Below are 14,796 nucleotides of genomic sequence, written 5' to 3'. Positions count from 1 at the left end.
AGTTTAAAAAGTTCTTTGCTTCAACCTTGGATCAGTGGTTTCAAAATTATTTTCTGCTGCCCTTTGCTGGAAGCATGGCTATGTTCTATTTCAAATAATAGAAGACTAATGGACAGCCACTGCAAGACTCTCTGTAAATTTTAATGCTATACTCACGCCTCCCACACCTACCTTGCATTATTGAAAAGCTTTATGAGTGGATAGATGATGTGATTCAACATGACTGATATATGATAGACGCTGGTTCCTTTGTACTTCACATTAAGATCATATTGAAGTAGGCATAGTTAATGATGGCTGCTTCTCTTCCAGTCCATTATGCTGTCATTTGTTAAGTATGTAAATGTTATCTCAATGTTTTATCTTTAAATTTTAGTATTATGCATCTTAGTGTGCAATCTGAAAAACACCAAAATCAATCAAACCAAATGATAGGTTTGATAGTTTAAGGTTAAATTTTTTTTAGTAATGCCAGCTTAATGTTTGGTTTGCAGTGAAAATGCATTTAACACAGCTATGAAACTTAAAAGTTTTTTTTTTATAAATGACTGTGTGTGGTCATTTGCAGATTAGCTTGCAGGGAGGATAGTTTTCTGTGTTTGTGATGACTCCCATGTGAGCAACTGTTAGCAACGATGCAGAGCAGATGTGAATCTGCGAGACATTCACCTTCAGGGCAACTGCCTCCCTCCCTCTCTCGTCTCTCATTAGGATTCTGCTCGAATCTGACCCTTTTGTTTGCTACAGATGTTTGACTTAAATACTCAAAGTTCAGCGAAAGCTTTGGAATAACAATGTTATCATTTGGAGAGGTGCAGCGTTTGGCTACAGCCTCTACATTATCACTACAGGTCACTGAGTTCTTATGTAGTTGTGCCTTGTTTTATCATTGCCTGTATGTAAGACTAAAGTTTTGTGAGACTTGATGAAGTTTCAAATAATCACCCACACTTTACTCTTTTTTTGTAAACACAACATTTATTCGAATACCTGCATTTTGACTAAAACAATGGATCTTCTAATCTTCAGTTTTGCTCAGTGTTGTCAGTGTTAAGTCTTGAAAGGGCATTGCAGTATTATTGATTGCATTGCGTTTTGCATTGGTGAGAAGAGGGTTATTGTATGTTTACACAGTTAGAAAGTGAATGTGGGTACAGTGCTTGAGATTTACAGCCTCGTACACATAGCATCCAAAAATCCCAGTTCGATATGTGCACACCATGGATAGAAATTACCACAGTTATGATGCTAATTGTTGTGTCAAATACTAAATCGAAATTTTATGTTGTTAATTTGCTCTATTCAGGCTTTTTTCTAATTTTGACACATCACACATACCAAATGACAAACTACATAACCAGATTCAAGCCAGATATTACCTCAAAGTACACTGTTAATACTGTAATCAGTGTAGCTGCATAAACTGAAACTTTACGGTAAGGTCATGTGGTCAAATTACAATAGTAGCAGCATAACCCAACCTACAGACTACACAAAAAGGATCAAACAAAATGTTTTACTTATCATTCCGCCTTTGCACTATTGTCGTACCTCTTGAGCTTCTTACTGGATGCTCTTCACGTGGGTGATACATACATTTTAGCGTCACCAACCTTTCAGAAACATTACGCGATTATTTCAGATTATACTACCAAATGCCTCAAAAAACTGTAAATGTAATAATCACAGCCAGCGAGCTGCCTGAGGCTTCAGCAAATCATCAAAATGTGACTTTAAAGTTTTTAACTCAATGCTGAGAGTGCCACATGCTTTATGACTTGAATTGTGATTTATCTATAGTATGCTTAAACAGGACTACAAGCCCTTGTAAGCATAGTGGCAAAGAGAACAATTGAGAACAGAATTACTCTGCTGTCTTCTGTTTTCTTTACCCCCTACAAATGTCCAATGAGTTCCAGAGTATAAGAAGTGGCAGAATGATGCAGTTGAATATTTCCTTCTAGAGAATTACTTAATAATGACAATGTTTCTGCTAGATGAGTCTGTTTTGAAGAAAAAAGCCAAATAGTTTATAGGCTCATCATAATTGGAATTGAATCCAGTGGCAGCACAACAGCACTTTCTTTGCTACGTTAGGATCGCACATTTGTTCAGTGGTGGTCAAATGTGGCGGCACAATTAGCCTTTGATAGAAAAGCTCCACTAACTTTACTACCTCTGCACCATTATTCACTGTGTGGATGTTGAATTCTCACTTCTCCAGCCAACCTGAAGGAGCTGATCTCCCAGACCATAACCAGCTGGGCTCAGGAGTCTCACATCCAGGACCCAGAGCTGGTTAGAGTGATGTTCAGCCTGCTAAGGAGGCAGTATGACGGCATCGGCGAGCTGCTCCGGGCTATGAAGAAATCCTACACCATCAGTGCCGCGTCTGTGCAGGATGCTGTTAACCTGTTGGTATCTCTTGGTCAGATAAGGTCTCTCCTGTCAGTACGCATGGGCAAGGAGGAGGAGAAACTCATGATTGATGGCCTCGGGTAAGAAAATATGTTGTAATAAACGCAGTGACGTCTTTATAACGCATGTAATGTAAAGATATAATGGTTGATGATAGCTAGGCCTATTACGCATTGTTCGTCAGTGCACATTGTTACTTACAGTACATTTTCATCATCAGGCAGTATTTCCACTGTATTGTATACCGCCTCAAAACTGTAATATATCAATTAGCATAAATTACTTTCACAAACCGCTTTCTTGTGTTCCCAGTGACATCATGAACAACAAGGTTTTCTACCAACATCCCAACCTAATGAGAGTGCTGGGCATGCATGAGACTGTCATGCAGGTCATGGTCAACGTACTGGGAGGAGACAAGTCACAGGTAGGAAGTCGTGACTACTTTCTTTTATTAGTTGTGGTCAACACAACCCAGTGATGTCAAGTTGTTACTGTCATGAAAGTAAATAGTGGACAAACCATCTCAACTCAAGGTCTACTTATAAGCTTAAAATAAAATAAAAATGTCACATTTGTGTATTCAGGGAAGATTCACTGAGAGGAAGCCTTTCCTTGCAGGAATGCACTGATCACAGTTCACACAGTTACACATTTACACCTGGGGTTAAGGGCCTTGCTCAGGGGCACCTCAGTGGTGGTAATGAGGGAGGGGTTGGTCACTTTGAAATCTATTAAAATTCAGATTTTGTAACTGGGACTATTTGATTGAAAAGTCCTCACAGAAGCTAAACTTTTGTATGCTTAATAGGTTGTTTAGTGATCTCAGGAAAACAAATTTAATCCTAAGAAATCAAAGTAAGCCAAGATCAACAACCTAATACCCAGAAAAGCCACAAGGGTAATGGAGAGGGCAGGAGGGCATGAAAGGGGTGAGATGGAGGCCTCTAAAGCCTGTCCATTTTGGGCAGTGCTGACAGAAGCTGGAAGAGATGGTTGTGATTTAATGTCATGGCAAGTGCCAAGTATGAATTGAACCTCAGACAGAAAGACCTCAGGGAGACATTCAGGCCTTCACATCTGACTCTGGCAGTCTGATCACGCAGTCTCAGACATAAATTCCAGACCAGTTTACTGCCACTTGATCTGTGCACTTCACTTACTGTGGCCATATAAAGTGGCAGTACCACAGCTTGTAAATGTATATCAGGTTTGCAGTGTTTACTCATTGATTATCTCAAATGTTGTTTTAGTCATGGCATGATATAATATCAAACCATGATATAGTTGGGTAATAGATTTTTATAGTCACGTCTTTGCCCACAATATGAAGGATAACAAGAAATTTTATAACATATAATCAAGGTGTAAAATAAACACACTACATAATAAAAACTAAGAATAAGTTTGCTATTTTTCAACCAAGACTTTTAATAAAAATGTTATTCCCAGTCATGCACAGCGTTACTACTGAGTAACTTTTCACAAGGCTTAAACACATTTAAAAAGGTAAAATTGCTTTGACTGCTGACTGAACACAGGGCGACTAGTCTATGAGTGTGATTTTCTGTGTAAAGGGCATATTTGCAGAGTAATTTGCTGAAGGTAAGATGATGATTTCCCTCCCGTCTGGTACCTATCCACTCCCCTGCCAGTTTACTTTCATCTCTGGTTTGGACAAAAATGACTTCACTCATAGATTTATGCTCAGACTGAACCTTAGACTGAACCCACACTGGAACTTAGAAAAATGAGAATGACAGAGGTAACGGCATCATATGCAAAAGGACTTGAAGGTCAAATTATTTTCAGTTGTTTTGTTCTGAACAGAAAATTTTAAGCTTTTATCAGAGCCTCTGCATCCTCCAGACATATCAAAATAGATTAAAATCCAACTCCTTTGAGGAAAGGCTAGATATAATCCCCGTCAGGTTGGCTCACACAGTATATATTGGAGAATATTTAAGAGTTTCAGATTAGCAATAAAACCTGATGATCTGAAACTCCAAAAACTATGCTGCTGTCTGTATCAAACAGAAATAGGAGAATCAGGCCTGGGGATATCTGAAGATGATTGGAATGAGATGGAAATCCAGGCTGAGACTACTAACTCCAGGTCCTGGAGAGAGATCTGTTGGAAGAACATACATTTTGTAACTCCAACATTCAAATGTAGTCAAAGTTACCAGGGACAGGATGAATTCTGGAGGCAGTGTGGCAGAAAAAAATGACAGTCTTTTTCATATTTTTGGGGCTTGCCCTTTAATGTTTTCGTATTGGCAAGAGATTGCTGAAGATTGCTTTTATGTCACATTATATCTGGGCAAACTCCCAGACAAACTCATGACTCAGGATTAATATCACTTTAAATACTTTTGGCATCTAGCAAGAAAGCTATCACACGGAAATGGCTGTAGCCAAACCCCTCTAACCAAGGACAACTGGACTGCTACTGTCAACAAAATAAATTACAATATGATCAATATGTAAAATACTGTAAAAAGAATAGACTATATACAGTATAAGTGTCTATGTAACCCGTTACGTTTATACCCAATACATTTTTCCAGTAAAAGTATGTTGCCCATGTCAACATAGGGCTGGGTGATATGGCCAATAATGTTATCATGATAAAAAATTCATATTATTTGATATCAACAATTATTACAATAAATGTAAAATCATTATTTCTTTCCAGTTTAATGGCTGATTTTTTTTTTTCCTGAGTGAAAGTTGAAGAAACCAGATGCTTAATTGTGGTTTTAAACTTTTCTTTATGGTCAGAACATGACACTTGATGCCAAACAGTGGGTCGCTTAAGAAATCTGAGATAAAACATTCTAATTGTGATAAAATCTATATATATCTATATATGCATGAGTAAAATTAAGTAAAACGTTTTTTCAGTCCCTTTTTGTCAACAAAATAAATGTAAACAAATAAGTCCTAATTTGTTGGTGATTCAAATTAATTAAATCAAACATTTGTTATATTGTTATTGAGGAAAATTATATTGCGATAATTGTCATTATTGTTTTATTGCCCAGCCATATGTCAACCCTTTATTTTGCCTTAAAAATGTCATTAAAATGAGGGTCTGCTTTGACTTGTTGTTCACAGGAGATTGCCTTCCCCAAGATGGTGGCCAGCTGTTGTCGTTTCTTGTGCTACTTCTGTCGCATTAGCCGCCAGAACCAGAAAGCCATGTTTGACCACCTGAGCTACCTGCTGGAGAACAGCAGTGTCGGGCTGGGTAAGTATTGGTTGACTTGATAAAATGAGACTGAGTCTACTCTCCTGTTATCTACTGACAGTTGCCATGCCGCATTTTCAATTACAGTTAATGTATATCATTCTGAGAGAGGAAGACGCAGGTTTAAAAATTACAGATATGAAGGATGAGCAGAAGAAAAAGATGACTCACTGGATAAGAGGGTGAGACAATGTTAGAAGGTATAGTGGAAGAAATAAATATTGAAATAAATAAGTTAAAGGAATTCTTTGAGCTTATGAATTAAAAGTATTTACCATGCTGTAGGAAGTACAAAAATGTCCTTTTGCTTATCGCCCACATTATGCCAGTGTATCAGTTTGAGTGAAAGGGGCAGAGAAGGAGGCAGCTGATAGAGAGAGAAGAATGGCAGAGAGGAATGCAGGAAAATGAGGTACGAGGGTTATTTAGGCATGCAGGGCAGGACTGATGAGTCACTGGGCTCCGGCTGCTGTACACTAAAGCTCCTACGCGTGAAAATGGAGATACTCACATGGTGTGGAGAGAACAGATGAATACAAACACACCAGTTTGTTATTACTAACGTTTGATATTTGCTTACTCATCAGTCACATATGGCATTGTGAAGGTGTTGGTAGACATGCCAAGACGAATTGTCCCAGTTGATAAGTTTGTCTGCATGAATAAATATATCCAACGAAGGTTAAAGTCAAGGGGCAGCTGGACTTGGTTGAAGATACTGGAAGACGTTTTGTCCCTCATCCAAAGCTGCCCCTTGACTTTAACCTTTGTTGGATAACTATGACCTGGATGACTGAGAATCTTCATAAACATCATGAATAAATATAAACCAATTATTGACATACTGTTTTAACAGTGTGCACAATTACTTTCTGACTAGGTGCCCAATGGGATTTTGACCTTTTATGTGGGCAGGGAGTGTTCCTACACTCAGTCCTATAAGATTCATTAACTTGAATGTAGGAATATCTGTGCAACATCAAAGTGTTTCTGTGACTGTTGCAAAATAATTATTTAATACGTTGCTTACTAAAAAATGCATTGATTACAATGGTTTGTAGCATTGTAGTAGCTTGTAGACACAGATGTCCATTAAATGTGATGCAGTTCATTTATGAAACTTCCATACATTATTATGTATGAAGTATATTTTTATAATTGTTACTGAAAAGTTTCATTGTTTCCAACTTTAATTAAGTGTCAAATTTTACAAAAGTAATATATTACTTTTAGTAAATGTTCTGCTGAGAATCTGCTGGTTTTGTAACAGCTGGAAATAATATTTTGTTTTCCTTTTAACAAGTAGAATTTCGCTGTACATTGTAATTGCATGTTTGCATAAGTGATAATTTTTTTTATTTATTTATAGTGTTTGAATAATATTCAAGCATTATTGTGTGACATTTGTTATAAGAAATCAGTCTTAAAAGGTCAGATATTGACTGATCTCACACTGAAACACTACCTGCTGCTCTGAACTATAAGAGATGGAATATCACAATAGCATATGTAGAAAGACTGCCCCCTGTTGTTTAGTATAGAAAAAATGTGGAGATTGCTGGTAACACTGTGTGTGTGTGTGTGTGTGTGTGTGTGTGTGTGTGTGTGTGTGTGTGTGTGTTTAGCCTCTGAAGCTATGCGGGGCTCCACCCCATTGGATGTTGCAGCATCTTCAGTGATGGACAACAACGGCCTGGCTCTGGCCCTGGAGGAACCTGATCTGGAGAAGGTTTGTTATTTCAGCATAAAAGTGAAAACATGTTTGACTGCAAATAACTGATTGAGGCTGGCTGCTGGAATTACAATATTGTTGATCCTCAAAACATTATATTATATATTATTATAACTTGTGAATGCAGTAAAAATATTGCAGCTCAGAATACATTGTAATAAAGCCATAAAGCAGTGTACCTAGGGCTGGGCAATAAAACAATAATGATAATTATCGCAATATAATTTTCAATATCAATATAATAAATGTTCAATATATCAATAAATATTTGGTTTAATTCCTTTGAATCACCAACAAATTAGCACTTAATTTTTCTTTAAAATATTGATTTTGTTGAGGAAAAGGGACTGAAAAAAGATTTACTAATCATATTTGTTAAAAGTTTTTTTTATCATAATAGTTTTGAACTTTCTCCCTCAGATTTGTTAAGTGATCCACTGTTTGGCATCAAGTGTGTGTCCCATTCTGACCATAAAGAAAAGTTTAACCACATATTTAACCATATGGCTTCTTCAATTTTTACTCACGAGCAAAAATCAGCCTTTAAACTTGAAAGAAATAAAGATTTGACATATATCGTGATAATTATTGATATCGAATGATATGAAATGTTTTTTATCGTGAAAACATTTGTGTTTATTCTGTTTAGTATGAGTAGTTTGATGAATTTTATATAGGGTAAGTGCACTGAAACATTCTCAAGTGCAAAATGATCAGCAAATTCTTTTTCATTATATAGAGCTGAGATTAACTTATTATTAAAACTCCTCGCTGCTGACTTAGGGTGAAAGTAAGCCAGATAGAAATAGAAACCTTATGCCACCCATAAATGAAGTGGGATTTTGTGCCGTGTCAATAAGCTAGCTCAGCAAATGCTTTCAAGCTGTCACTGTTACTGACTCTGACAGTCAAAAAGACAGTGTCCCCAGGAGTCAAACAGAAGTGTGTGTGTGTGTGTGTGCGAGGTTTGTCTGGTGTGAGAGATGGGATATCAAAAAAGCAAAACAATGGAAGGGGAATTATTATTACCATGTTGTTGAAATGTGCTATACACATAAACTTGCCTTGCCGTGTGTGTGTGTAGGTGGTGACATACCTGGCAGGCTGCGGTCTTCAGAGTTGTGCCATGCTAGTTGCAAAAGGTTACCCAGACCTTGGCTGGAACCCTATAGAAGGAGAGCGTTACCTGTCCTTCTTGAGATTCGCCGTCTTCTGCAATGGTATATCAACTTTCATACTGAGCTCATGGAGTAAATGATGTAAATGTTGCCCTTTAATGATACTGTGTGGACTGTTCACATGGGGTGTTCTTAAGTTGTCCAAATTTTGTTTATATCATGTTCTTTATGACGGCAGCGATCAACAGCTGTTGTGTTGTTTTGTTGTTCTGGAATTGTTCCTGAGGACACACTGTCTGTGTGAATCCATCTTTGTGAGTGGTCTGTATACACACCTGGTAAGAAGTAGAAATAGAAATGTTAGTCCACCTTCCCTGAATAAAAAATAAAATAATGCTTTAGGAGAAGGAATAAACCTGACTTCCAGGATTTATGTCCTCTAGCTGACTCTGGCCTGTCCTATTTGGGGATTATTTAAATCATCACCCATAGATGCCTGTTCATTACCCTGCTGTATTTGTAAACCAGGTGAGAGTGTGGAGGAAAATGCCAACGTGGTGGTGAAGCTGCTGATCAGACGTCCAGAGTGTTTCGGCCCCGCCCTGAGGGGAGAGGGAGGTCAAGGTCTGCTGGCCGCCATGAAGGAGGCCATCAAGATCTCTGAGGATCCTGCCCTGGACCTGCCTGCTGGACTTCCTGCTGGGTAATAATCTACACCAGTTTCTTAGATTATTTAGTTCTAGTTAGGGTTGAAAAACTTGCGAATCAGCGTTTACACAGCATGAGACACAAAAAAAAAAAAAACACAACTCAAAAAAAAGTGTCTCGAAAACAGTCAAGTGTTAAAGTCTCCCGTTGTCTGTGTCGAGTCTTGTTGGGCCTGTAAGTATTGGTGCCTGCCTGCTCACATAATTATGCAAAGGCTGTAATCAGGCAAAAAGGCAATCATTATGTATAACATAGTGGCCTTTAAGAAATCATGTATGTAAGAAACATTGTTATAAATATTCACAAAATTGCCCATCTATCACTCCACTGATGCACATTTCCTTCTCAAATTCCCTTGCAGAATCTGAGTGTACGGTTCCCAATTTATTTTCAGTTCTACAGAGGTTTGCACAAAATATGTTGTCACAGTGACAGTGTGATGTGTGTTTCAGGTCTGGTGATGAAGAAGGAGAAATTATTCACATGGGTAACGCCATCATGTCCTTCTACTCAGCTCTCATTGACCTGCTGGGACGCTGTGCTCCAGAGATGCATGTGAGACTCCACATGAGAAATAACCACAGACTGTATATAAAGATGGACACATGACAGCTCCCCAAAAGTAAAGCCTAAACATCTTGATCGCCCCCTGGTGGATTGCTGCAGTATAGGTCATAAACCCTGCCCGCTCCATGTTAGCAGATTGGACATGGTCCAAATGTTAGTACACGATCATTAAATTTTTACCAAAGATGGTCATTAGTCTTAATCTGAGCCCTGCTCAACTTTCAATCAGCCGAGTGTATGGCCGGGACCTCGATATGTATATACAGTGGGTACGGAAAGTATTCAAACCCCTTTAAATTTTTCACTCTTTGTTTCATTGCAGCCATTTTCCAAAAATCTAAAAAGTTCATTTTATTTCACAGTAATGTACACTAAGCACCCCATCTTGACAGAAAAAAACAGAAATTTTGCAAATTTATTAAAAAAGAAAAACTGAAATATCACATGGTCATAAGTATTCAGACCCTTTGCCGTGACACTCATATTTAACTCAGTTGCTGTCTATTTCTTCTGATCATCTTTGAGATGGTTCTACACCTTCATTTGAGTCCAGCTGTGTTTGATTATACTGATTGGACTTGATTAGGAAAGCCACACACCTGTCTATATAAGACCTTACAGCTCACAGTGCATGTCAGAGCAAATGAGAATCATGAGGTCAAAGGAACTGCCTGAAGAGCTCAGAGACAGAATTGTGGCAAGGCACAGATCTGGCCAAGGTTACAAAAAAATTTCTGCTGCACTTAAGGTTCCTAAGAGCACAGTGGCCTCCATAATCCTCAAATGGAAGACGTTTGGGACGACCAGAACCCTTCCTAGAGCTGGCCGTCCGGCCAAACTGAGCTATCGGGGCAGAAGATCCTTGGTGAGAGAGGTAAAGAAGAACCCAAAGGTCACTGTGGCTGAGCTCCAGAGATGCAGTCGGGAGATGGGAGAAAGTTGTAGTAAGTCAACCATCACTGCAGCAATCCACCAGTCGGGGCTTTATGGCAGAGTGGCCCGACGGAAGCCTCTCCTCAGTGCAAGACACATGAAAGCCCGCATGGAGTTTGCTAAAAAACGCCTGAAGGACTCCAAGATGGTGATAAATAAGATCCTCTGGTCTGATGAGACCAAGATAGAACTTTTTGGCCTTAATTCTAAGCGGTATGTGTGGAGAAAACCAGGCACTGCTCATCACCTGTCCAATACAGTCTCAACAGTGAAGCATGGTGGTGGCAGCATCATGCTGTGGGGGTGTTTTTCAGCTGCAGGGACAGGACGACTGGTTGCAATCGAGGGAAAGATGAATGCGGCCAAGTACAGGGATATCCTGGACAAAAACCTTTTCCAGAGTGCTCTGGACCTCAGACTGGGCCGAAGGTTTACCTTCCAACAAGACAATGACCCTAAGCACACCGCTAAAATAACGAAGGAGTGGCTTCACAACAACTCCGTGGCTGTTCTTGAATGGCCCAGCCAGAGCCCTGACTTAAACCCAATTGCGCATCTCTGGAGATACCTGAAAATGGCTGTCCACCAACGTTTACCATCCAACCTGACAGAACTGGAGAGGATCTGCAAGGAGGAATGGCAGAGGATACCCAAATCCAGATGTGAAAAACTTGTTGCATCTTTCCCAAAACGACTCATGGCTGTATTAGATCAAAAGGGAGCTTCTACTAAATACTGAGCAAAGGGTCTGAATACTTATGACCATGTGATATTTCAGTTTTTCTTTTTTAATAAATTTGCAAAATTTCTACATTTCTGTTTTTTTCTGTCAAGATGGGGTGCTGAGTGTACATTACTGAGAAATAAAATGAACTTTTTTGATTTTTGGAAAATGGCTGCAATGAAACAAAGAGTGAAAAATTTAAAGGGGTCTGAATACTTTCCGTACCCACTGTATATCGATTGCTCCAAATGACGTCACCAGTGCAAGCTGATCTGTATCCAGGATATTTTGGCTTCATTTTTGTACAGTAGGGGGAAGTGGAGACGCCTCGTCCATCTTTAAGTCTATTGTGTATTGTATAATTGTGTTTCTCATACACATTCATCAAATGTTGCTGTCATATGCCTACTAAATGCTTTTCATCACGCTTACTTTCATGTTAGCAAGATCCTCTACACAATAACAGAGAGCGCTGAATGAAGTAGTGAGTTGAATATTTCCTATTTTTATCTCTCACAGCTCATCAATGCAGGCAAAGGTGAGGCGCTACGTATCCGGGCCATCTTGCGATCGTTGGTTCCCACTACAGACCTGGTGGGCATCATCAGCATCCCCCTTAAAATGCCTGTGGTTAATAAAGGTATGTTGATCTTGGTGGTTGTTGTTTTATTTGTTTGCTACCTAAAGTCTTGCATACAGATGTTAAAAAGCAGCAGATAAACATTAATAAATGAAGGTGAACCACGTGCTGCAACAAAAACAATCAGCGTAAAGCTGAAAATTATTGGAGGAAACTAATAGCAACCAAAAGTGATTCAGAAAAGCAGAAAATGGTCTTTGGAACTGGCCTCACACACAGCACATTTGAACTGTGCATACAAACACAAGCTACAGTATATCAAAATCGATTTTTCTCTGCTGCCAAATCTAACATATCACAAATTTACTACCTAGAAATAAAAAATAAAGAAGGTAATTTTGGTTGGCATGTAGCTATGGGAAATCACGCTGCCAGAAAAAAGCAACTAAAATAATTTCAAAGCTCCACACTTTGAAAATCATTAAGCTCTGCCAGCTGGAGATAGTAGGACCGTGTCATAACAGCCAGGCTTCATTCAGGAGTGGAAATCTGTTTACTTCTCTCTCTGTGTTTCTGCTGTGAACAGTGTGTTTCTAGTACCTTATGCAGTTTGTGCTTCGCTTAAAAATGTTATTGTGTAGGTATAATCTTACAGAAAAAGCTTGTCTCAGCAGGAATCGCACCAGAAAATTAACTTCGTATCCAATTTTCTTTGTGACATTTTCTAATAAGAAAGCAAGCTGTCTTAAATGACTGAACACACAAGGTTTTGCTTTTGTATTACATTTCCACAGCTTATCATCAATGGAATTACTTTTACCTCAAAAGACCCATGATGCTCTTTCCCACTATTTATCTTGTTTGTTTCTACATAATTTGGTCGTAAATTATGTATCATTCGATACTTTAATTAAAGATCAGCTTTTGTTATTTGTTTTTCTTCGTCCCTCTTTTCCCTCCCTTTCCTTTTTATTTAACTTTTTTTCTTCTGCTTCTCCAAAACCCAAAAGATCTTATAGATAATGTCCTTCTAAATCCACTTAATTAGTATTAATACTAGTAGTAGTAATTAGTAGTACTTAATTAGGTATACTAGAAAAAGTCAGATTAAATAGAAAAAAAAGAAATACAATGTTTACAAAGTGTACATTTCGATAACAACGGCACATTAACCTGAAATGTTTAACCTTTAGATGGCACAGTGACAGAGCCCGACATGTCAGCCTGTTTCTGTCCGGACCACAAGGCCCCCATGGTGCTCTTCCTGGATCGAGTCTACGGCATCGAGGACCAGAGCTTCCTTCTCCAGATGTTGGAGGTCGGCTTCCTGCCTGACCTCCAAGCCTCTGCATCTCTGGACACAGTGAGTGAGAGAAAACCCAAATAACTTTCATCATACATCCCCTAGCAAACCTTCACCTTCAAACTCCAAGTTTCACTAGGTACCAAAACGTTTGTATGTCTTTCTTAAAAGATTACATTTTAGTCTTTTTAGCCTGTTATTGCACAAAGTAAAAGGACTAGCTGCTAGCAGGTGTAATATTATTTTCATCATCTTCTCTATCTCTGTTCCTATGACATTTCTAACTGAATTTGTGTTTCTGTCACAAGTTTAGTTTGGGTTTCCAGTTTGCTCATTCGATGTGTGAAAAATGCAGATAATTTGAGCAAACATGAACACTGATTCCTCTGCGCTGCAATCAGAACAAAGCCTTGTCATGACGGCCTCCAAGTTGGCAGAAACATTAATGTAATTATTCCTTACAAAAACTGGATTAAACATCTGCTGAGAAGACTGAGAAATGTGATCGGTATTTAAATTGTCATATTTGTCTTGTACTTGGGAATATAACATTTTACCATTTTATCCTCAGTCACAGTTATTTACATAAAAATCAGCTGAATTAGTTTAAAACTGATGACAGTCCATTTCCAATTTCAGCATTAAATTATCTGATTTAACAGGTACCTTTTACTTAAATGTCCCCTAAGGAGTTTTCTGACCACTATAGAACAATGGTTTTATGAATGGGTCCTCGTTTTGTTTGTGTTGTGCATGAGGACACTGGCAGTGCAATTCACAGCCTGCCAATGGTTTAACAGTACTCCATTGATTTTCAAGGTAACGTGCCAAAAAACATAGCAATGTGCCAACCAAGATAGTGAGGAAGAAGTCTCGTAAATGTGAATGTAAACTGCATTTTAATTCATTCAGGAAATGCATTCAACAAGTTTGTTAGACCTCAGGGAGTTTTAGTGAGAAACTTCACAGGGCTCTCTTAGGATGTCCAGAGCTTCTGTTAAAACATTCTCTACCTAACAGGCAGAATGTTATTCATAGAAAGTCATTTTAAAATGAAAGACATGTTTTGAAAGACTTTCTATTCAGTCAGTGCCCTACTATTATAAACTATTCCTGACAACAGGGGAATTTTAGTTTTTCAGCTCCACTCATTTTGCTTTGTTTCTACCCAGGAACCACATTTTATGCTTCTGCCAGGAGCCTATAGTCACTCCAACTTTCTCTTAATCCTGAAATGGGGACACTACTGTGCCGTACACCCTTCAGATACATGTATTGTTCCCTGTCCCGCAGGAGGTTTTGAGCACCACTGAGACTGCACTGGCCATGAACAGGTACATCGGCTCGGCCCTGCTGCCTCTGCTGACCCGCTGTGCAGCTCTGTTTGCCAGCACAGAGCACTACGCACACCTGATTGACTCCACGCTGCACACTATCTACCGGCTGTCTAAAGGCCGCTC

The 14,796-nt window shown here is 38.8% G+C and overlaps 1 protein-coding gene across 1 annotated transcript in view; it reads left to right on the top strand.

Annotated features, from left to right (window-relative positions):
* The first annotated feature begins 2,221 nt into the window (after positions 1–2,221).
* LOC119884824 (ryanodine receptor 3-like) overlaps positions 2,222–14,796 on the top strand; it is a 27,293-nt gene continuing 14,718 nt past the window's right edge. The window contains exons 1-10 of the mRNA XM_038695127.1: positions 2,222–2,498; positions 2,731–2,845; positions 5,539–5,671; positions 7,297–7,400; positions 8,488–8,623; positions 9,050–9,224; positions 9,682–9,784; positions 11,973–12,093; positions 13,227–13,396; positions 14,630–14,796. The exon at positions 14,630–14,796 is cut by the window's right edge and continues 54 nt beyond it. Coding sequence (XP_038551055.1) covers positions 2,308–2,498; positions 2,731–2,845; positions 5,539–5,671; positions 7,297–7,400; positions 8,488–8,623; positions 9,050–9,224; positions 9,682–9,784; positions 11,973–12,093; positions 13,227–13,396; positions 14,630–14,796 — 1,415 coding nt within the window. The 5' untranslated portion in view covers positions 2,222–2,307. The remainder of the gene's footprint in view (positions 2,499–2,730; positions 2,846–5,538; positions 5,672–7,296; positions 7,401–8,487; positions 8,624–9,049; positions 9,225–9,681; positions 9,785–11,972; positions 12,094–13,226; positions 13,397–14,629) is intronic.

Source organism: Micropterus salmoides, unplaced genomic scaffold, assembly GCF_014851395.1.
Source record: "Micropterus salmoides isolate LMB-PRFRI ecotype aquatic unplaced genomic scaffold, ASM1485139v1 Ms_hic_scaffold_3698, whole genome shotgun sequence".
In the NCBI taxonomy this organism is placed as follows: Eukaryota; Metazoa; Chordata; class Actinopteri; order Centrarchiformes; family Centrarchidae; genus Micropterus; species Micropterus salmoides.
This window is presented reverse-complemented; position numbering and strand designations above follow the sequence as displayed.